Source organism: Acomys russatus, chromosome 22 (assembly GCF_903995435.1).
Source record: "Acomys russatus chromosome 22, mAcoRus1.1, whole genome shotgun sequence".
NCBI classification, from domain to species: Eukaryota; Metazoa; Chordata; class Mammalia; order Rodentia; family Muridae; genus Acomys; species Acomys russatus.
The window spans coordinates 28,277,438-28,300,410 of NC_067158.1; the positions used below are offsets into that span (position 1 = coordinate 28,277,438).

The window sequence follows — 22,973 nt, forward strand, 5'->3', positions numbered from 1 at the left end:
CTGTAATAAAGGCCATAAAAATAACAGCTCTTGCCATATTGCACAGATTAATTAATTCAGTTGGCTCCCCAGGCCCCCACCAAACAGCTTTCGAACCAGAACTGGAAGACACAGGGATCTACACTCTTGACATTGAATAATGACGGTATCAAGTCGTTTGCAGAAAATAAACTTTTAACATTTCGCATCCCGACATCACATAACGCAGGATCTCTTAACACTCAGAACAAAAGTCTCACTGGAGTCCTCCTGCGGTAGAGGTGCAGGCTCAGAGCTGTGGTCTGTCACCGCAGCCAGGGAAGTGGTCCTCTGTCCGAAACAGGACAGGCGGCTCGTAAACGGCGCTCTGGGGTCCGGTGGGCGTCGATTTGAAGAGAGCGGGAACGCTGATGGTGTGCAGCAGCCTTCGGAAGGCCCGGGGGAAAGTCCCCAGCTCGGCCTCGGCCTTGGTAACCTGCTCCTCCATCCTGGCCACGCTGCTGCTGATCATCCTCACGAAGGCCTCGAGCTTGTCGATCCTGCCGTAGATGCGCCTCATCTCGGCGGCTTTGGCGTGGATCTGCGGCACGCCCTCGCTCACCACGTGGGAGGAGTCTCCGCGAATCATGTCCAGCATGCCCACGAACTCGTCCACCCTGGCCAGCAGGTCCTCCAGGCTGGCGTCCAGCGCCTCCACCTCGGGCCGCGGCCCCGCAGCAGGCAGCAAGCTGGAGGCGTAGCCCAAGGCGGCGCGGCGCAGCAGCGGCAGGTCGCGGCCAGGCGCGTCCTCGGCGCCGTCATCCTCCCACGGCCCCGACGCGCTGCTGTGGCTCTGCGATACGTGGCCGCTGTCCCCGCTCAACGCGGCGCCCAGCGGCTCGGCCTCCTCAGTGGAGACCTCTCGCAACAAGGCCCGGTCCACGGGTCCTTCTTCCATGGCCCGCTTGGCCGCTTCCGGCGCTGAGAGATTACGTCACGTCCTACGATCCCTACTTCCGGCGCCTCCTAAATGCGTCATGCTTTTATCAACAGGTTGGTCCTGCTTCCCAGATACCGGGAGTGCCCAATTGGCTTCAGCCCATCCTAGTGTGTGCCAGTACTGTTTGCACATGTTAATAATCCAAAAAAGACGAGGATTAGAGGATAGATAGAAAGATGGGTAGATGACAGATAGATAATGAATATATGATAAATAGATTAGGCCAGTCATGGCACAAACTTTAATCTCAGCACTTAGGAGACAGAGATAGACAGATCTCATGAGTTAAATAAAGGCCAGCCTGGCCAGTTTCAGTCCAGCCAGGGCCAGTGTTGTGAGACCCTGTCTCAAACAAACCAGACAGACCAATGGATGATTGATAGGTAGGTAGATGGTAAATTGAGAGATGAGAGTGTAAAAACAGTGCAATACTGTAGATGTAAAGATGTCCATGAAGTCCTTTTTGCGTGTCTTCAAAGCCAGGTTACCTCTGTTTGTCCAACTGCCCTGTGGCCAGCGAGGCTAAATCTCTGCAGATGGAAGCATCTTCCAAAGACCTGCCTGGGAATCAGGGAACTCCAGGCGGCTGAGCTCAAGAGTAGTGCAAACAAAGCACTTGTCGTTTTTATTATTAAAGCAAGAAAAACATGAGATGACATTTACAATGTAAGCAAATACAAGTACAGCAAGGAAATATACCTGGTGTTAAGATCATCTTTGATCTTGTGTAAAGAGCCAAGAATATTCCTCCTAGGCCTTTGCCTTTCCTACAGAGATAATGTTCCCCTGGGACCTGATGGCACTGCTGTCCTCTCTTACTCTTCCTACTTTTCTTACAATATTTACAACGCCATTTAAAAAACTACCAGAGTTTTCTCTGTAGATTATCAGCTGCTGCAGAGGGACTTTGTTCATTGATGAATTCCCAGAACTTAGATCAGTGTGAGGCTGGGACATGGTGTATGTGTGTGTGTGTGTGTGTGTAACATGTATGTGTACTCACATGTAGGTATGTGTGCATATTGGTGTCTATGAACACTGGTGCAGTGTGTGGCAGACAGAGATTAACATTAGGCATCTTCCTCTATCACTTTCCATCTTATTTTTTAAAAATTAATTGCATATTTACTTATTTTTGTATGTGTATATATGTATGCATGCATGCATGCATGTATGTGTTTGTATGTATACATGCTTTTGTATGTCAAGACACATGTGTAGATGTCAATGGACAAATTTTCCAATTAGTTCTGTCTATGATGTGGGTTCCCGGCTCTAACTCAAGTCATCAGGCTTGGGGGCAGGTGCTTTTGCCCTCTAAGTCACCTAATCAGCATCACCTTACTTTTTGAGAGTGTGTTCCTGAACCTGAACCCAGAGCTTACTGATTGGCTAGACTAGATGGCTAGTAAGCTCCAGGGACTTTCTTGTTTCCATATCTACAGCAGCAGAGTCACACATATGTGACACTATGCCCAGTTTTTAAAAATTAAATGTAAATGTACCAATACAAAGATTTCTTTTTAAAAAGATTAATTTATTTATATTTATACAGTATTCTGCCTGCATGTGAGCCAGCAGGCCAGAAAAGGGCACCAGATCTCGTTATAGATGGTTATGAGCCACAATCTAGTTGCTGGGAATCAAACTCAGGATCTTTGAAAGAACAGCCAGTGCTCTTAACCCCTGAGCTGTCTCTCTAGACCCCTAAGTAATTATTTTTGTTTTAGTTTGTTTGTCTGCTTTTAGTTTTAGAGACAGAGTTTCTCTGTGTAGCCTTGGCTGTCCTGGACTAGATTTGTAGACCAGGCTATCCTTGAACTCACAGAGATCCACCTGCCTCTGTTTCCCAAGTGCTAGAATTAAAGGTGTGCATCACCAAGCCTGGCTTCAATGCAGATTTTAACTGAGATTCCTGAGCCAGACACTCTGGGTCATTCTTGACAATTCTGCCTAGCACTCCCTGCTCCAGTCTGTCACCAAGGCATGTGGAGTCTGCCTGTGCCTTGAGTTCATCAACGTGTTTTCAGCTATTCTAAGCTTCTAGCATTTAACTATCTAACAGTCTCTATAAACAAACAAACAAACAAACAAAACCCTAGAGCAGGGTGTTCAGTCGGAGTCCATCCTGCGGAGGAAGCAGAAAGATCAATGGAGTGGCTCAGTTGAGTGCCAGCTGACATGCACAAAGCCTGGGTTTTATACCCAATGTCACATAAAGTAGGTGTGGTAGAGCACACCTGTCACCACAGGAATCTGGGTAGAGTCCAGAGGATCAGAAGTTCAAGGTTGTCCTCAGATGCATAATGAGTTTGAGGCCAGCCAGGTTTATGTACGACCCTGTCTCAAGAAGAGGAGGGAGAGAAGGAGACTAAGGGAGGATGGCCCTGTGTCTTGACAAGGAGAAGGTAAGAGTTACCAGGTCCAGTCAGAGAAGTGAGAGATGGATGCTTGCTGAGGTGACACTCTGCGGTTTCCATGCTGTAGGCTTAGTTGGAAAGTACTGAAGTCCACCCTCAGTGACCCAGTTCCGGAAGACTTCTCTGAGAGCCTCTGAGAGCTTGAAGCCTCCCGCAGCCTGCTACAAAACCCACGCAACCTTTGCACGGCCTGATTCTCTGCATCAATTGCTGGAGCTCATACCTAGGGTGAGGGCAGAGTCTGGGGGACCAGGTGAGGTGGTCTGTACCTCAGATCTGAGAAAGGCTAGGCAATGAGGGAAGGGCCCTGAGGCTTGCAGCACTTTCTCAAGGTGCCACCTTCTTCCAAAATTAACAATTAACCGAGAGATTGTCACCCAGAACCTGGTAGCTGATTTGCATGGAAAAGAGAAAACAATCTCTGCTGTGGTGCATCCTTTAGGTCCCAGTGTGTCTGTGTTAGCATCACCTGCCACCCACCTGGAGATGTGCGACCTCACCTGGGTCACTGTCTGCTTCCCAAAGGCAGTGGTTTCGACACTGACCTGAGTGAAGACAGTGGCCCGTTGACAGTTCTCATCCCTGGTTGTGCTGTTTCTCAGTCGGCCACCAGGTGGACCTGGCCTTTCTCATAACCGATTACTATGGGCAGCATTATTTACAAACATTTCAGCTGGGCGTGGTGGCGCACGCCTTTAATCCCAGCACTCAGGAGGCAGAGGCAGACGGATCCATGTGAGTTCAAGGCCAGCCTGGTCTACAAAGCGAGTCCAGGACAGCCAAGGCTACACAGAGAGACCCTGTCTCGAAAAACAAAACAAAACAAACATTTCAAGTGGCTGTGGGGCCAGCGCACAATGCCTACCCATCTTAATAACTGCAGCGCTTGTGTTGTGAGCCAGAACCATGTGTGAGCCAGCAAAATGTGATTATGATGCAGATGGCTATGGTTATGCCCTGCTGGGGCCTCTCAGGGAGATGGCTCTTTGATGGGCAAAGACTTCAAGGCTTAAAGGAAACGTCTGGGTTCTGTGGACCCATGAGTAATTCATAAGCATTTATTAACCAGAGAGATACTGATCAGCTCAGCCCAAGGAAGTGACTGCCAGCGAATGCTTTCTGGAAGCTGGAGGTCCACTGCTAGGCCCTCTTGGAGACTCTGTCAGGACTCCTGCCTCTCGAGCATTATGCTGCATCCTCCCTCAGGCAGTGACAGTGACAGGCAGAGGTGAGAGCAGCCACAAACACCAACTCCCTGAAGCCCACCCCGGGCATCTCAGTTGGTGTCTAGCTCCTTACACAGTTTGTTTGTTCAGACCTTCTATGTCATCTCTGGTCTAGAGGAGGTGGGGGCTGGAGTCAGTAACAGGGATGCAGAGCAGGGCTCGGACCTCAGTCAGCTGCAGCCCCAGTGTCAGAGGGGAGGGGAAAGGACCCACCAGCGGGCCACATGCCAGTCCAGTTGTGGAGCCAGCCATGCTTTGGCCACACAAAGACACACAGGTGTATGCAGGATGTGAGATGCTCTTGGGTGGCATGACAGGACATCAACTAACCTAAACTGTTGGTCCATCTCCCAGGTCATTATGTAGGTGCTGGGGATCTCAGATCCACATGCCTGGATAGCAAACTCTTTACCCACTGAGCCATCTCCCCAGGCCCTCTACTGCATTTTCACTGGACTATCTACCTGCAGGCCTCACAGGTATAAGGTAAGGGGGCTGCCTCACCTGTGTTTGTTAATGATGAAGACTAACAGATCAGAAAGCCCAGGGAACCTGCACAGAGGCCTTGCTCTTCTCTGCTCAGGTCTCAGATATTTTTGGAGAGGATAAATCTGGTACAGTCTCTAAAAGTCTGATCATGTGACAGTTAGGGCGAACACACCATCCTCACTGAGAGGTGAACAGAGGGGCAGGTCTGAGCATCAGCATCAGGGAGCTAGCAACTCAGCTGAGCTCTAGAACATTCATGTTCTTGTGATTGTTTCAGAAAATGTGAGTCCACACCACCCACTAAGCCATGGCTGTGTGTGGGAAGGTAGGTGTTAATTACAGCAGGTTAGATGGCAAAGCAAGGGAGTCTGCAGAGCCAACAGTCAAAGAGAAGTGGGACCCGCCCACCAACCTAGAGGCCCCATGAATGTGAGAATACCTGCACCAGGGTGGAAGAGAAGGCTCAGTTCATAAAGCACTTGCAGGATCTGGGTTTGATCCCTAGAGTCCACATAAGAAATTTGAAGATGGTGGTGTGTGCTTGTAATTCCAGCAGCAATGAGGTGGGGACAGAGGAATCCTTGGGGCTTGCTGGACAGCCAGCCTAGTTGGTGAGTTCCAGGTCAATGACATTATCTTGAAGAAGAGGAGGAGGAGGATGAGGAGGAGGAAGAAGAAGAAGAAGAAGAAGAAGAAGAAGAAGAAGAAGAAGAAGAAGAAGAAGAAGAAGAAGAAGAAGAAGAAGAAGAAAAGAAAGGAAGGAAGGAAGGAAGGAAGGAAGGAGGGCCAGATGTGGTGGCACAAGCCTTTAACTCCAGCACTCAGGAGGCAGAGGCTGGCGGATCTCTGAGTTCAAGGCCAGCCTGGTCTACAAAGTGAGTCCAGGACAGGCAGGGCCACACAGAGAAACCCTGCCTTAGGGGGAAAAAAAAAAAGAAAGAAAGAAAGAAAGAAAAAGAAAAGGAGTCCAGAGAAGCCAACCATCAGGCTAATGAGTGTGCCTTTAGCCTTGGTCAGAGAAGCTTTTGTCGGTAGTGGCAAAGGTCAACGCAGAGACACACATGTGGCCTATGCACTGAGGGTAAGCGGCTGTTGAATGCTCAGCCCTAACGGGATGTCTATACAAGGTTCAGGGGCTATCACAGAATAGGGCGTGGAAGGAATGTGAGAGCCAGAGGATGAGAAGGGTGCCGTTAAAAGCTGACACTTATGAACTTACAGGGGAGGTGGTTACTTGTATGAACACAAGGTGGGGCCTGTCAGCATTCCATCACGGATTGGACAGAGGCTCATGAGGCCCACCCTGTCTGAGCGCTGGAGGAGGGGAGGCCAGTCCTTCCGCTAGGTCACTCTTTTCCAGTACACAAGCTCCCTCTGACCATCATGCAAACAATCCTACTTAAACTCGTGAGGACACACATGCACTACAGAAAAGACATGGAAGCAGGGATAGTTGGAAGAAGTAGTGAGGAGGGAGTAAGAAAGGGCAATATGGGCCTGAAAATGACTAAAATACATGTATGGTATTGTCAAAGAACAGAAATAAATGAACATTCAAAAAAGAACTCTGGGCTGGAGATATGGCTCAGCGGTTAAGAGCCATGAGTTCATGAGTTCAATTCCCAGCAACCACATGGTGGCTCACAACCATCTATAATGTGATCTGATACCCTCTTCAGCACTGTATACATAATAATAAATAAATAAATCTTTAAAAACAAAACTCCAGGTGGGAGCTCCTGAGGAAGTATGCCTGAGGTTGACCTCTGACTTCCACATGCATGTACGCCCATGTACATACACATGTGCACATATGTACTATGCATCACATATAGACATAGACACATAGACATGCATAGAGAGAAACAAACATGCACACACACACTGAGTATTAATTTCTCAAACCTTGATGATCACCATAACATCCCATACCCCTTGAACAAATCAGCGATGCGGTGCCTGTCTTTAGAAAGCCCCCAACTTAGCCAGTCAGTGGTGGCGCATGCCTTTAATCCCAGCACTGGGGAGGCAAAGGCAGGTAGATGTCTGAGTTTGAGGCCAGCTTGGTCTACAGAGTGAGTTCCAGGACATCCAAGGCTACACACACAAGAAATAAATAAATAAATAAATAAATAAAAAGAAAACCCTACATTTAAAGAAGTCACACTATTATGTTAATTCTCAAACAATAGTAACTTTCATATTAATCAGAATTTTGCTCACAACAATGTTTGCTTGGGGAAAAGAAAAGAAAAAAATCTGTATTAAAGATGTCTCATTTCTTCTCTTCACACTTCTGTATTTTTCTGTCATTTACAAACATATTTTAATAAAACAAAACAGATGTATTTTATTGTAAAAATATGTCATTGTCCCATTCCCGATGTGCTGTGGTGCTGTGTGCCTATTCAGTGACATTTAAGGCTGAGCAATCCGACTTTCATCTTCAGCTGCCAGTATCTGTTGAAGACCCCTTAGATGGCAGGAGGGCAGCAGAGGGAGTGGTGAATGAGGGGATGAGAGAAGACAAGGGGGATAGGGAAGGTCAAAGAGAGGGAGGGAGGCTGCTCGGACCCTCCACGGGCCACCCAGAGCAGAAGCAGACCGGCTTCTGGCCTCTTGGGAGGCTCCGGGCCCTGGGGTACTGCCTGAGCACTGAGCTGGAGGAAGGCTGCTGGCTGGGGGTGGGGGTAGGTAGAGCAGCCAGGGACAGGCCTCCCTTGTCCCTATTTGTGTTGGTTCCACTGCTCCCAGGACACAGGAGACCTGGGATGGGACAGGGACCACTTTACAAGGATGAAGTCCTGGAGACAGACGGCTCTGAGGGTCCAGCAGACAACCTCACGGATTGTCCTGGATCCTACTCTCTGACTTACGCTGGAATCCTACTCTCCTGTTTCTTACCAGGGAAAGACTCCTAGTGACAAATGCTTTAGGGCTCTACTGTATGTTCCTGGGATCCCTCTGAGCATGCCCTCTGGACTCAGGTGCTCCAGTACCCCTCCATAGGGGTCATAGGGCCATTCCTTGCCTGAGCATACTTACACCTTCAGGGTCTGCCTACTCCTCCTCCTGGCGCTTATGGGTCACTATGGCTGATGGGTTTGACCCTGTCCTTTCTGCCTACCAGGTTCTCATCTTACTGCCTGCCTGGCCTCACCTTCAGGAGACCTGGGAGCTCCCTCTTTGCCAGCATTTTTAGCTCCCCTCTTCCTCAGCCTCCAATTGCTGCCCTCGTTGACTGCATACCTGCTGAAGACTTTGATGATTGGACCAATGGCTGTCTCCAGCTCAGACATGGTGCTGGTGTGGGTCTGCCTTCCTCTCGGGTCTCTGTCTCTGTCTCTGTCTGTCTCTGTCTCTGTCTGTCTCTGTCTCTGTCTCTGTCTCTCTCTCTCTCCAAAGATAAATGTTCTAGGCGGAGGCCCTTTTATAAGGTCAGCCTCACGCTAACACAGGGTGGGATGGTCAACAGCTCTGTCCCTCCCCATTTGGTCAGGCTGATCCAATGGAAGGCATGGCTGTGATCCTTTCTGCAGCCTGCCCCCTGGGAAGACCACATTGTGCTAGGTGGCCCCTTGGAGTCATCACTGAATCATAACAGGGACCTCCCCACTATGTTAGGAGGTGCTAGCATTCGGGTCAAGTTGAGAAGTGTCTGACAGGGAACAGTGGGCAGGTAAAGAACTGGATATTCCATTGACCCAGAGGAGCAGCTTAGACCTCAACCCTATTCACACCCAGCAGCCTCTGCCCTGCTCGACATAGCAGTGACTCTCAGAAGCACATGCACACGGGGAAGCTGGGAAGCAGGGCTTGGAGGGCTCACAGGGTAGGGGTCCAGGTTATGAATGTCAGAGGACGGGGCCCAGGCCAAGAAGAGCTAATTTTCTGGGGCCTTGAGCAGTTGGAGCAGAACTGGCAACGGTAAAGGTGAAGTGCATTGTCCTGGTCACTCTGCTGCCTGAACAGTCTAGAGAAACCTCTGTGGTTCGATGAGAAGGAATGTAGCCTCTGTCTGTACAGAGAAAAGGCCCTTGTCAAGCCTCCAGCTTCACTGGCTCTTAGTTAGCGTAAAGGTCACTAATTTTGGCAGTCTCCTAGCTAGCCAGTACAGTGAGGCCCTGCCCACCCCCCCAGGTCTGTGACAGATGGCACTTCTCTGGTGCAAGGATAACTGTTGCCTAGGTTACCTCTGCTTTTGCTTCTAGAGCCGACTCTTCACTGAGCCACAGGCATCTGCTATGACTGCAGTGGTAAAAGGTCAGCACCTCTACCTGTGCTGTCTCAGCCTTTGGGTCAGATCCTGATTAGCTCTGCAGGTAGACACATTGGTCACTGAGAAGTTTTTTTTTTTAATGTCCAGAACTGCAATAAATGGACTTGAACGGTCTCTCTTTTCCTCTTCAAGGCTAAAGACACCTACTGAGAGCCGGGCATGGTGGCGCACGCCTTTAATCCCAGCACTCGAGAGGCAGAGGCAGGCGGATTGCTGTGAGTTCAAGGCCAGCTTGGTCTACAAAGTGAGTCCAGGATGGCCAAGGCTACACAGAGAAACCCTGTCTCGAAAAACAAAAAAACAAAACAACAACAAAAAGACACCTACTGAGAAACCCAGGTCATGAAAGAAATGAAAAGAAGTCACACTGAGATCTTCACAGGTCTCCACTCACTCCTAGACAGGGCATAGATACCTCACACCTCCATTAGCCTCTCTCTCTCTCTCTCTCTCTCTCTCTCTCTTCTGATTCCTATCCTGTATCTGTGGCCCTCAACTGCCAGGGAGCAAGGATGTTGGTTTGGGAGCAATGCTCCAGTCATTGAAAGAGACTGTTCTCCCTCCTTTCTCCTCTCTCTCTCTCTCTCTCTCTCTCTCTCTCTCTCTCTCTCTTCCTCCCTCCTTCCCTTTCTTTCTTAAACCTTTACTCTTTTCTCATACATTACATTCAGACTGCAGTTTCCCCCCTCTGATCCTCCGAGTCCCTCCTCCCCACCTCCTCTCTCCCCTAGATCAATTCTAAAGAGGCCTTTCTTTCCCTCCAGCTCACAAATGCTGACTTCTCCATAGAATGAGCTTTCAGGCCCGAGTTTGATGAGCTCTTCACAACTAAGACCACAACTAAGATACATGGGAGCAAAAGTTCAAAACCAACCTTTGCTGTGTCCATTTCTGCCGTGTCCAGCCCCAGGTTGCTTTGACACACATTCTGTTTCTCATTTTCCAGATGGTGGGGATGTTGGCTAGGTGGGAACTTCCATCTTCCTGGTGCAGGTGTGGCCTCATAAACAACACATACACACACACACACCACACTTATACACATGTACATCCCACACCACACATCCCACACCCACATACATATCACTCCACACACACACACACACACACACACACACACACACCCCACAAATACATACCACACCACACACACACCACACTCACACTCACACACATACACCACACAATACACACCATTCCCCCCATGCCTGCACTCACATACACATCACACCACACACACACACACACACTACATTCACACATACCACATACACCACACATACACACACCGCACACTCACAAATATACACACATATGACACCACACTCATACACACACACCACACAAATACATACACACACAGACACACCACACACAGACACACACAGATACACACACACACACACACCACACTCATGCACACAGACACGCATGCCACATGTAGGCATTGCCTGGGATGTTTTCCCTGGAGCTAAGCCCTGTATGTTTTCTCTACTCCTTCAAATGCGGGTAATGCCAGGGATGTGCTTCCCAAGGCTGCAAAGCTGGGATGGAGCTCATAAAACATCTGCTGTCCAGATCCCTACAGGACATCTTTTTCTTTTTCTGGTATTTCGAGACAGGATCTCTCTGTGTAGCCTTGACTGTCCTGAACTCACTTTGTAGACCAGGCTAGCCTTGAACTCTTAGCGATCTGCCTGCCTCTGCCTCCCAAGTGCTGGGATTAAAGGTGTGCACCGCCACTGCCTGCCTCAAGGACATCTTTTTCTTAACTGACAGCAGTTTTCCCAGCAGCAGGCGGGAACTATCTGGCCATGTTATGGACACCACAGGGTGTTCTGGCTAGTTTTATGTCAGCTTGATACACGCTAGAGTTTTCTAAGAAGAGGGACCCACAATTGAGAAAATGCCTCCATAAGATTGGCATGGCTATGCAGACAGTTTATAAACCTATCAAACCTTCTGGGTGACCTCTGAGAACTCTCTGGAAAGGCTTTCTCTACTTTGGAATTCTTTGGTCATAGCACCTGGTTGGTGACTGGCTGATCTTCAGATGCTGGAAACTTCCAGGAGAGGAGTGGTCATCTCGCTCTGAGCTCTGTACCTCCCCCTTTAGCCCCGCTGCAGATCAAAACTTCATTCTCCAGGCCTATAACCTACCCCTGAAGCAGTCGCAAATATCACAAACAAGGAGGCCTTTTGTTTTGGAAAAAAAAATATGTACTTGCTCTCCTGGCAACGGCTTTGATCATGTGTGTGGCGATTCTGAAAGCTGCTTGTTATTAGCTCCTCAAGCAAAAGAACATCACTGGGACACATCAGAGTGCTCCGCCCTCAATCCTGGTAAGGCCTGTTCCAAAGACCTAGCCTGGAAAAATGCCTCCTGAATGACCATCCCCACGGAGCCTGGCTTCAGCCTTCCCTCCCTAGCCCACCATGTGTTCTATCAGGGAAGTTTAGCCTAAAGCCAGCAGTCCGTGTGCCTGTGATGTGGGACTCTCATGGCTCTTGTCCTCTCAAAGGAAAGAATTCAGCTGAGAGACATGGGTGGGTTATTGAGTGAAGCAAACCAAATATTCCAAAGACAGACGGCAGTAGGCTTTCCCAGGTCGGACAACAGCTCAGTGGGTTCTTCATTTTGGATTTGAAAGAATATTTTATTAATATTTTTTAGGTGATCTCAAAAAACCAAAAAAAAATTTTTTTTTACGTGGGTGCCATAGGTAAGGTGATCTTTTCGTCCCTCCCAAATCATAGTGGACCATATTTTCCTTTCCTTTTTTTTTCCTCATGATTGTTAGCTCATCTGCTAGTCTGCTAGCCTATCTGATCTGCCTCTGGGTTACTTAGCAGCCTCTGACATCATTACAAGCTGCCTGCCACCAGGTGTGTGCTAGGGGCCCAGGATATGAAAGGACAAAACCCACCGCCAGCCTGTATCTCACTCCTGCACTTCCTCTAAGGGTGTCCCCTTTATTCTCTCTCTGTCTCTACCCTCATGGCCCTAACTCCTCTCCTCTTCCCTTCTCCCCAGATAAATCTCTCCATATTCATATCAGTTGCGTGGCATCCCACTTTAATGATAACGGTGCCCTAGAAAAGCTCTCACGGGGGGTGGGGGTGGGGAGGGGAGGGTAAAAATCACACAGCAAATGATATTACAATGATGCTGAGTTCATCTGAGGTTGCAGTTCCCTGCCTTAGTGCCTGTGTGGGAAAATGTCCCCACAGCCTTTACTTTCTGATCCGGAGGGAACAAGCTGTCTGCAGCCTCAAGGATGATTAAGCAGGAAAGGACATTCTGACCATGGGAGGCACAGTGACCACTGACACAGTGACAGTTTTCTTGCTTATCTCATCTGACTCCCTGGAGACAGCAGGTCCTGCGTTGAGCTCATTGCTGTCTGTCAGCTAAAACCTTCCGCCCTAAGGTTAAGGCATTCTGTTCCGGTTTTTGTTTAAACGGAGCCCTATTGTAAACGCAGGAGCAGGGGTTTGACAATGGCTTGCCTGGCTGTTCAAACAGGACCCTTTTCTCCCAGTCCCAATCTTCTGTCTACCTTCTAAACTTCTACACCTCTCCATGCCAGGTAAGTCATCCGGTAGGCCACATGTGTGCACCACCTAACATGCTAAGAATATTTTATTTATGGAAAATGGAATAAAACAAGACCCTGCTTCATTCCTTTGTATTCGTGCAGAGTCTCATCAGCCCGTAGCCCACTCCTCTCCAAGCCCAAGAACCTCCTGGCTCTTCTCCATCTTTTCTCAAGTAGCTACATCTGTATCTGTGATGAGTTCCGTCTTCTCACCTGCTGCAGCTGAAAACAAATCAGGGGCTGGTGAGATGGTGCCCCTGGGGAAGGCGCCTGAGGCCAAGTCTGATGGTCTGAGACAAACGCATGGTACCCACATGGTGGAAGGCAAGAGCTGATTCCTAGGTGTCCTTTAATTTCTACAGGCATGCCGATGCTCTCTCACACCTCTTCACACACACAGGATAAATGTAAATAAACAAAGATCCAAGCACAAGGCTGGATTTTCAAAATTTGAAAATACAATGACAAGAGGGCCGAGAAGGTGGCTCAGTTGATAGAGTGCTGCTTGTGCAAGTGTGGGGACCTGAGTTCAGATCCCAGTGTTAGGCCTGAAGGAAACTCCAAAAGGCAGTCCAAATATCCAGAAATGAGCTCAGCTTGGACTATAGGTTTTCTGGGCTGACATAAAATCTAGCATTCCTCAGGAACATGTGAAACTGGTTCCCTTCTGCCAAAAGGAACCACTTCCCTTATCGATGGCAGGAGGGACCTGTGATGCCTGTCAGTATATCAAAGCGCATGCTGGCTTCCAGGCTCCCTCAGTATCACAAGTACCTGTCTGCCACACATTTCAAAGTTCATGCTAGCAGCCTGCCATTCCCACCTCCTCCCCTCCCCTAACCTCCCCCCAGCTAACGGGATCCACTCCCACCCCCAGCTTCTTGTCCTCCTGTGTTCTCTCCCTGTACGTTCTGCTCCTGTTTCCCTCGCTTTGTTTCTCCTATTCTCTATCCCTGCTGTTCTCCCTTTCTCTCATGCTGGCCATGTCCAGTCTACTTCTTTCTCTCTCTGCTCTGGACTCTTCCAGATGCTTCTGGCTGATCTCTCACACACATCAACAGTAAAAGCCTTCCACTTAACCATACCACTGATCAGCCATGTCCTCAGTTTACACACCCAGCATCCATGTACAAAGCCGGTTGCAGCAGCATCACACACCTGTAATTCCAGTGCTGGGAGGAGACAAGAGTATTACTGGATGGCCTGCCTAATCAAATAGATGAACTCCAGGTTCAGGGAGAGACCTAGTCTAAGAAAATAAGGAAAGGCTAGGGAGATAGATTTGGCAAGGGCATGTGAGTTCAAATTCCCAGGGCCCATTTTGCACATAGTCACTGGTGCCTCTGGTTTACTCTCCTAGACACCTTACTTCTGGCTATGCTCTCCCTCCCATCTACAGTAAACCTTCTCGTCCGCCATTCCTAGGAACAGTCACATTCTTCCTTTTTAATTTCTTTTTTCACTCAGCAAGGTGAGCAATCTCAAGGAGCACAGCCAATGCTGACTTCTGGCCTCCATGTTCATCCACGCTCATCTGTACACACACACACACACACACACACACACACACACACACACACACAAAAACACTGCTACAATGAAGTCACAGTAATACATATGACCATAAAGCAGCTTATACTCAGGGCCACATTCTTTGTGTACTCCCAGCTGTTTGGGAGGCTGAAGCAAGTGGAGTACAGGTTCAAGGCCAGCATGGGCAACTTCAGGAATACCCTGTCTTCAAAATTAAAAACAACAAGAATGATTGGGCATATAGTTCAGTGGTCGGGTGCTTACCTGGCATGTACATGCATACATGCTATCCAACCCAAACTGAGCACATTGGAAATCTCAGATTCGAGTCACGGCAGGAAGGTTTCTGGGAAACGGAGGGTTTAATGCAGATAGGAAAATGAGCAAAGCCGACAGAAAAGGTGGCTTCTGTCAAGTGCGGAGGCCTCTTTCCAAATGACCAGAGTCCACATGTGGGCAACTTGGAATCCTGTTCAAGTCAGTAAGTTGCCTCCCTCACCCCATGCCCGCCCCTGATTTCTTCTTCTGTCCCCCTTTAGCCCAGGCTGCCCTTGTACAGCCTTTAGTGGTTCCAGGGATCAAACCTAGAGGATATGCTTGCCAAGCACTCTCTACTGAGGGGGCAGCCCAGCCTGACTGCCATCTTTATAAGGCCTTGCCTACTGCACTCCTCAATTTGGTGGCCCTGACCCTTACCTTGCTGCTCAGAAAGACCCCCACAACCTGTGACTGAGATCATATGCTTCAAGAACACACCCAAACCCCACCCACTTGACCATGCCCTCACAGCCACAGATCCTCACAGTCCTGCCCCTGGGCCACACCTGTGGGTCCTTCAGATTGAATTCATTTTGTCAGGTGTGGGAGCAGGGGCCTTTACCCACTGATCTGTCTCATTGGCCCCTACTTGTGTGGGTGAGACATGTCATCAACTCTTTTTAAAAGATTTATGTATGAATGCTCTGCCTGTGTGTATGTATGTGCAATGCTTGTGTGTACGTAAGTCAAGAGAGGGTTCCCTGGAGCTGGAGTAACAAGTGTTGTGAACAGCCTTTTGGGTTCTGGAATCTAAACCTCAGCCCTCTTAGAGAGCAGTAAGTGCTTTTAGCCACTGAGCTCCAGCCCTGCCCCCCCCCCCTTTTTTTTTTTAAAGACAAGAGCTCTCATTGGCCTAAGCTAGGCTGGCTGGCCATGGGGCCAAAAGGATCTGCCAGTCTTTACCTGCCCAGTGCTGGGATTAAGTGTGCGCCTGTTAGAAATAACATCTGCTGGTTCACGCTTTGAAGTGCTAGGAGTCAGTTTAGGCCCAGCCACAAATGAACAGAAAACACCCTTGTTAATGCCTGCTGGTCTAACTATCCCACACCCCCACATTGCCATTGCCTCCTGGTCTAACTATCCCCCGCCCCAAACCCTTTGCTAACGCCTGCTGCTTTAACCCCTCCCTCCAACTCTACTAAGCTACCCCTCCCTGCCAAACTATAAGTTTAGAATAGAATATTACGGGCAAGCTTGGTCTTGTGTCTGATAAACTTTAAAAGAAACAGGAAGTGAAATGTGGAGATGACCCCTGTGAGCAAGAACTCCTGAAAAGAGCTGCATCTGGCTGTGAAGGAAACAGAAAGGAATCTGTCTGCAGACCGACTGGGCTGATTTCAGTACAGTGGACAGACTGGAATGCTGCAGGCCCGGAGGCTAATGACCTTATCTTGGGCTGAGTTCTGGCCCTCTGGAACAGCTATTCCTTGCCACCCTATGTCAAAACTAACATCTTGTGACAATAGATTAAAACCCTTTTAGAAACTACTGACTTATAGGCAAACCAGCTTCTATCAATGCAAAAGCTAAGGATGCCAGCAGGGAGCAGCTAAGAATGCCAGGGTAGCAGATAAGGATACTGGCAGAGAGCAGCTAAGGATGCCAGGATAGCAGCTAGGGATGCCAGAAGATAGTGTCTTGAATTATAGACACTTTCCCCATCTTGATGAACCTATCTGTCTGATTTAGTCACCAATATATTGCAAACTTGCATTGATTTATGCAAGTTTCTCTGCTCTATAAAACTATAAAAATTCCAGGAAACTGCTTTCAAGATAGAATAACTAATAGAATAAACTATCTCTGATTCTCTTTATGATGAGAGCTATGGTTTTTGCGTCAACAGCCTACACGTGATTTTTGTTGAAAGTGGACCAACAAACAACAGAGGGAAAACAAGACCCAGGCGATGTGTAAGATTGCTCCCTCCCAATTATTCATAAGGGGAAGGGTCACACACTTGAGTTTTATTATTATTTTATGTCTATGGGAGTTTTGTCTGCATGTATGTCTGCACACCACGAGTGTGCTGGGTGCCCACAGAGGCCAGAAGTGAGGCATAGGATCAGCTGGAATTTAAGTTACAGAGCAGTGTGAGCCACTATGTGGGTACTGGGAACTGAACCTGGGGAATTGGACCCAGGTCCTCTTAAAGAGCACTCAGTGCTTAACCTCTGAGCCATCTCTCCAGCCCAAGTTAGCGTTTATAAGGCTTGTTCTCTGCTTCAGCCAGGCTTACCTACTATCCTAACTTGCAAGTCATGAAATGAACTGCCCCAGTACTCTGAGTGTCTGGTGTTCTTATTATGAAATGAGCCTACTCTAATATAAAATAGGGGCAGTGTCACTGTGTAGGGCTGGCCTCAAATGTCTGTTTCAGTCTCCAGCGGGCTAGGATTGCCACATCTAGTCCATAAAGAAAATGATTATGGTTTAATTAAAAAAAAAAAAAAAAACCACATTATTTTACTTTAAATTCTTCTGGTAAAATGAATACAACCAGCAGAGCATGCTGTTCAGTAGCTTTAAGCACATACATCCTGTGCTGCCTGTGCATCCATGCCCAGAATATTCATCCTCCCCAAAGTGGAACTGTTCCCATTAAATTCTAGCCACCCAGTACCGCTTCAGCTCTGGCACACTCCATTCCCCTCACTGATTGATTAAAGCGGAATGAGCTAATGGCGACAAAGCTGTATTATTTATAAATGCAGGTTTGTTGGAGCAGCGCGGGATGGGGAGGGGAAGGAAAGAGAGGGGCACGCGCTGGAGAGGGGGGAAGGGAAGAAGGAAGGAGAGCAGGAAAGGGCAGGAAGCGGGAAAAGGGGCAGGCGGAACCAAAAAGACTGGATTCTAAAGCGAAGGGTCTCTGGGAAAAGGGAAGCCCCGCCCCTAGGTAGAGGGCAGCGTACGCCAGCCACGCCCTGCAGCGGGACCTAACACTCACCACCTGTATGAACTGACTGCTCCTGCTTCTGGGAAACCTGAGGCGACACTCACATGGTGCACACGACACTGTGGATGTGTAAACTCTGTGCTTGTGAGTGCACTGACAGACACCGGCTCTCTCTAGTTTGAGAACTTTTGAGTCACCCAGGAAAAAGTAAGCGGTATCCATTCATGTCACATTCCGTCTCTTCTGGCAACCACAGAACTACTGTCTGTCTCTAAGATGACCAGGCGCCATCACAGAAGACCACAGACTGGGCGCCAGAAGTAACTGGCATGTTTCTCACAGTCAGAGATCAAAGCGCTGGCAGGGCTGGTTTGGTTTCTTCAGACGCCTCTCTTCTTGGAGAGTTTGGAGTCCTTCCTGGTGCCTCACTTTACCTTCTCCCGCAACATCAATTTCATCTTTAGAGTGGCATATTTTCACATTTAGTCCGAGTTTCTATGTATGATTTTGGGAGAGGGACATGATACAGGCCACCACTTTAAAGCCGTGACGCTGGATTTGAGCTCAGTAGCAGAGCACTCAGCCAGCACGGGCCAGGCCCTGGCTAGCTCGCAGCACCCCCACAGTGTGGCCTTCTGTGTCTGGCTGCTTTAACTCTGCTCAGCGTGATTGTAAGGCTCATCCGGTCCTGTGGAGTGCCTGCGAGCTCCTTCATTCCTTTCTATAGCTGGGTGCTGTCTTGTTCCGAGATGTGCCGATCCGCTCGCCCGCTGAGTGCCATCTGGGTTGTTTCCGCCCTCGGGTTGTTGTGAAAACTGTTGCTATAAACATTCATGTGTATGTTTTTTGCTTTTGAAGAAGACAAACACCAAGCGTTTCTTTTATGCTTCCTCCTTTTTGTTTGAAGACATCCTTGCCTGCCCTGAGCTGACAAAAATTTTCCCTTTATATTCTCAAAACTATTTACTGTTTCCGTTTCCCTAGCCATCTGGAAGTGGCTTCAGTGTGTCTGAGGCAAAGATCTAACAGCAGCTTACCCTGTGTGTATGTGGCCCGCTCTCTGCTCTGCACACTGGACTTGTCCCCATGCCTCTGGTCAGCAGTGTCACCTCTCACAGTCATCTCCATGTCTACCCTCTTGAGTACTCACTCTGCTTTGCTGGCCACCGTCCTGGGTCAATACTACAAACTGCCTTACCCAGGAAGGCCCCAAGTCAGGCCCCATGCTTCCCTGGCTCCTAGATGGCTTAAAGGTCACTGATTTGGAGGTCATGTGGATGGACAACACGTCTCTCCCAGCTCCGCTGCAGACCGCACCTCTGCCGTGTGGTTGAAGTAACTCCTGTTTCTGCTCCTAGCTCTGAGTCTTCACTTGGCCACAGGCATTGGCGATCATCTCTCTCTCTTTCTCTCTCTCTCTCTCTCTCTCTCTCTCCCCACTCTCAGCTCTCTCTCTCCTCCCTCATCTCTCTCTCTCTCTCTCTCTCTCTCTCTCTCTCTCTCACACACACACACACACACACACACATCTGCATCTTTGTCATCAGGCTGTATCTGTCCCCTTTGCTGTCTTAGCCTTTGGATCAGACACTGCTCAGCTCTGCACATAGACATGCTGACCACTGAGAAATATTGTCTAAACTGTAATACGTGGTTAACCTGACCCAGACCTGACCAGTCTTTCTCTTTCCCTTTCTAAAGACTAAAGACACCTACTAGTCAGCATGACTGGAAACACCAGACCCTAATGGGAGTGAACAGAGGTGTTGTGAAGTCCATGGAAGATATTTCTCTCTCTCTCTCTCTCCCTCTCTCTCTCTCTCTCTCTCTCTCTCTCTCTCTCTCTCTCTCTCTCTCTCTCTCTCTCTCTCTCTCCCCGTGTGTCTCTGTCTATGTGTCCAAGGCTGACATCAGTGTCTTCACCCACCACTCTCCATTTTAGTCACTGAAACAAGGTCTGTCAATTGAACCCACAGTTCTCCGATAAGGCTTGCTTGCTTTAGGGATCCCTGTCTCTGCTGACCATGCACTAGAATTACAGGCAGGTGACCATGGGCTCCCTCCCTCCCTATCTTTCTCTCTCTCTGAAACAGGGTCTCGTGTGTCCTAGGCTGCCTGAGGACTTGACTACATAACCCCAAGAATGATCTTGAATTTATGATCTTCCTGCTTCTATCTCTTGAGTAGCTCCTAAGGCGCTGGGGGTGGAACCCGACCTTCATGCACGCTAGATAAACACTTTGCTAACTGAGCCACATCCCCAGCCAAGGTCCTGGGATTCCTGAAGAGATTTTTATTGGCTCTATTGACTCACTGGGCCAGTTTGAACCATTGCAATACCAATTCTTGTTTTAAAATGCATTTTGATGTGACTTTATGCAAACTTTTCATAGCTGGGCATGGTGGCACACACCTTTAATCCCAGTACTTAGAGGCTGGGATGAAACTCAGAGACCGGCAGATCTCTGAGTTTAAGGCCAACCTGACCTACATATAGAAGTTTAGGTCAGCCATGGCTACCTAGTAAGGCTGTGTCTCAAAACCAAAACTGTACCTGTGTAACAATTTTCAGGCTACAGAGATAGGTCGGCAGTTAAGAGCACTTCTCTTACAAACTTGACCTGAGTTTGGTACCCAGCATCCACACTGGGCAACTCACAACTTTCTGTAACTCCAGCTCTAGAGAATCTGATACTTACTCTGTGCATACACAGTATGCATAGCCCCCCCCCCCCCACACAAATAGATAACTCTTCAAAAAAAGTTACTATTTGTGCAGGAGGGCCCCTCCAAAATTCATGTTTACTCAAAGCTCAGGATGGGACCTCTTTGAAAATAGGGTCCTTACAACTCAATCCGTTAAGGTACTGGGTTAAGGTGAGCTCTAAATCCAATGACTGGTGTCCTTCGTTGATGCCATGTGAAGACAGAGACTGACAGTGAAGGCAGACAGAACTGACGATTTAACAAAAGTGAGGGCAAGGGCAGCCTGTGCGGGGAGAAGAGGAGCAGGGAACTTCTCTGCACCCTTCAGAGGGGGTGGCCTTACCCACACTTGATTCAGGACCGCCTCCTGAACAGAATTTGTGTTGTTTTAAGCAAGTAAATTTGTAGCAGTTTGTTACTACCTTGCAAGGAAACAAACAAGCCGCTCATCTGTTGGTTCTTACCATACTTTGTAGATCTCTCCCCTTTGCCTCTGGCTACAAGTGCCTCACATTTTAATGTACTGATTTGGCCTCTCCAAACCCAGAAACTATTGTGACGATTGGAAACTCTGATGCTTTGGGTCTGTGATATTTTAGATACCCTGTGTGGGTACGGCATGACACTGACTGTGGTGAGTTTAGTGGCTCACAGCCCCTACCCCATCCCTACCCCACCCCTACCCCACCCCTACCCCACCCCCACCCCACCCCCACCCCACCCCTACCCCACCCCTACCCCACCCCTGCCCCACCCCCACCCCACCCCACCCCACCCCTACCCCACCCCTACCCCACCCCTACCCCACCCCACCCCTACCCCACCCCCACCCCACCCCTACCCCACCCCTACCCCACCCCCACCCGAGACAGGGCTTCTCTGTGTAGCCTTGGCTGTCCTGGACTCATTTTGTAGACCAGCCTGGCCTCGAACTCAGAGATCCACCTGCCTCTGCGTCCCAAGTGCTGGATTATAGGCATGCCTGACTAGCGGCTTAATTTTTTTTTAAAGGTTAACTTATTTTATGTGTATGGATATTTGTTTGCATGTATGTCTGAACATTGTGTGTGCTTCATGCTGGAGAGGAACAGAGGAGGGCATTGGATTCCCTGGAGCTGGAGTTACAGTAGTGGGGAGCCTGGGTTCTCTGCAAGAGCAACAAATACTCTTAATCGCTGAGCCCATCTCTCCAGCTTTAGCTGTGGTAGTTTTAAAACCATGTCCGTGGGTCTTCGGCACTCTTCTCCCTGTGCCTGTTAGAGTGTTGGCTACACTCTAACAGACAGAGCACACAGAAGTGACATGCCACCTGGAGCACACCCGATTCTCTGGGTCTCATCATTCTGGGGAAAGTGTTGCCTGGCGAGCTCTCTAAGCAAAGCGCTGTGTGCTGTGATCGTGTTGCACCAAGCCAACGGCACTCTTCACTCCGACAGCGCAAAAAGAGAAGCCCATAATATCCTCAGTTCAGAGACACCACCAAAGGCTCAGTAGAAAGCAGTATCTCCCAGTGGGCCCACTGTTCCTGCTCTGCTACTGACTAGTTCTCATAGAAACCCCTCTGGTAAGCGCCCCCAGGACCTTCTGCTGCTTCTGAAGCGGCTTCTTCCTGGAGTCAGGCCTCAGACCTGCCTTTAGGGGTTGAACAACCGCAGGCTTTAGTGGCCTGGTTTGCCAAGCACCTGCTGTCTGCTGTGTGACCCCAGCTGAGCACCCAGGCAAGACTCGATCTATTTGTCTCTGCCCCATCCTTCACTGTCCCCTCCATGAAGAAGCTTCTTTGGCAAGAAGGCAACACTATACTCCGGACTTTGCCTGGGGAAGGCGGCCAGGGGCCTAGGGCCATCTCCTGAGGCAGCTTCCACTTCCCAATCACTTATCTGTAAGGGTATGGGAGGAAGAGCTCCCTGCCATTGTCAGTGTGAGGCCTGAAGGGACAGAGCCACCATTGGCAGGAAGCTTGGTTGAGTGACACTTTTGGCTGCTACATCTTTGGCCCTTCCAAGTGGTTGTCACCCAAGGAGCTAAATTCAGAACTAAGTTTACCAGACCCATCACCACTGTTGAGTTGAACCCAGCCTATGACGCTGTTCGGCTGGTGTTCCTATCCCTAAAGCCCTTGGGCCAGTGGGGCTGAGTTAGCCTTGGCTAGCACAACCTGGCTTGGAGCAGGCCCGCCTTCGACCCCACTTCACTTTGCTTGTTGGTTCCAATAGCATAGTGCCAGTTGGTCCCAAGGTCCCAGGCTGATAAAAGGACAGCCACTCTTATCTCCATATCCTTCAAACAAACATCAGCCAGGAGTTTGGTTAAAGTACACCCATTCCCTGCCCTAGCCCCTCTGCACCCCAATGACTTGCCACAACATTCCTACTGCCTGCTGCAGACTCTGACACCTGAGTCATGACCAGCCCATCACTCTAAAAGTCCTGAAGTCTCTCTAGGTGAATAACATGCTCACATGGCTGCCCATTCAACATCTGGCCTCTGCATAGCCAGCAGCTTTTGCCCTCCACAGGGCTACTCATTCCCAGTGACCTGGGGCTGGT

At 49.1% G+C, this 22,973-nt stretch overlaps 1 protein-coding gene across 1 annotated transcript; it reads right to left on the bottom strand.

The window, feature by feature from the left end:
* Window positions 1–209: 209 nt before the first annotated feature.
* On the bottom strand, window positions 210–945 carry Bloc1s4 (biogenesis of lysosomal organelles complex 1 subunit 4). Its single transcript, XM_051165058.1, has one exon. The coding sequence runs from the start codon at window positions 914–916 to the stop codon at window positions 269–271; it is 648 nt and encodes a 215-aa protein (XP_051021015.1). The 5' UTR covers window positions 917–945; the 3' UTR covers window positions 210–268.
* Between the last annotated feature and the right edge of the window lie 22,028 nt (window positions 946–22,973).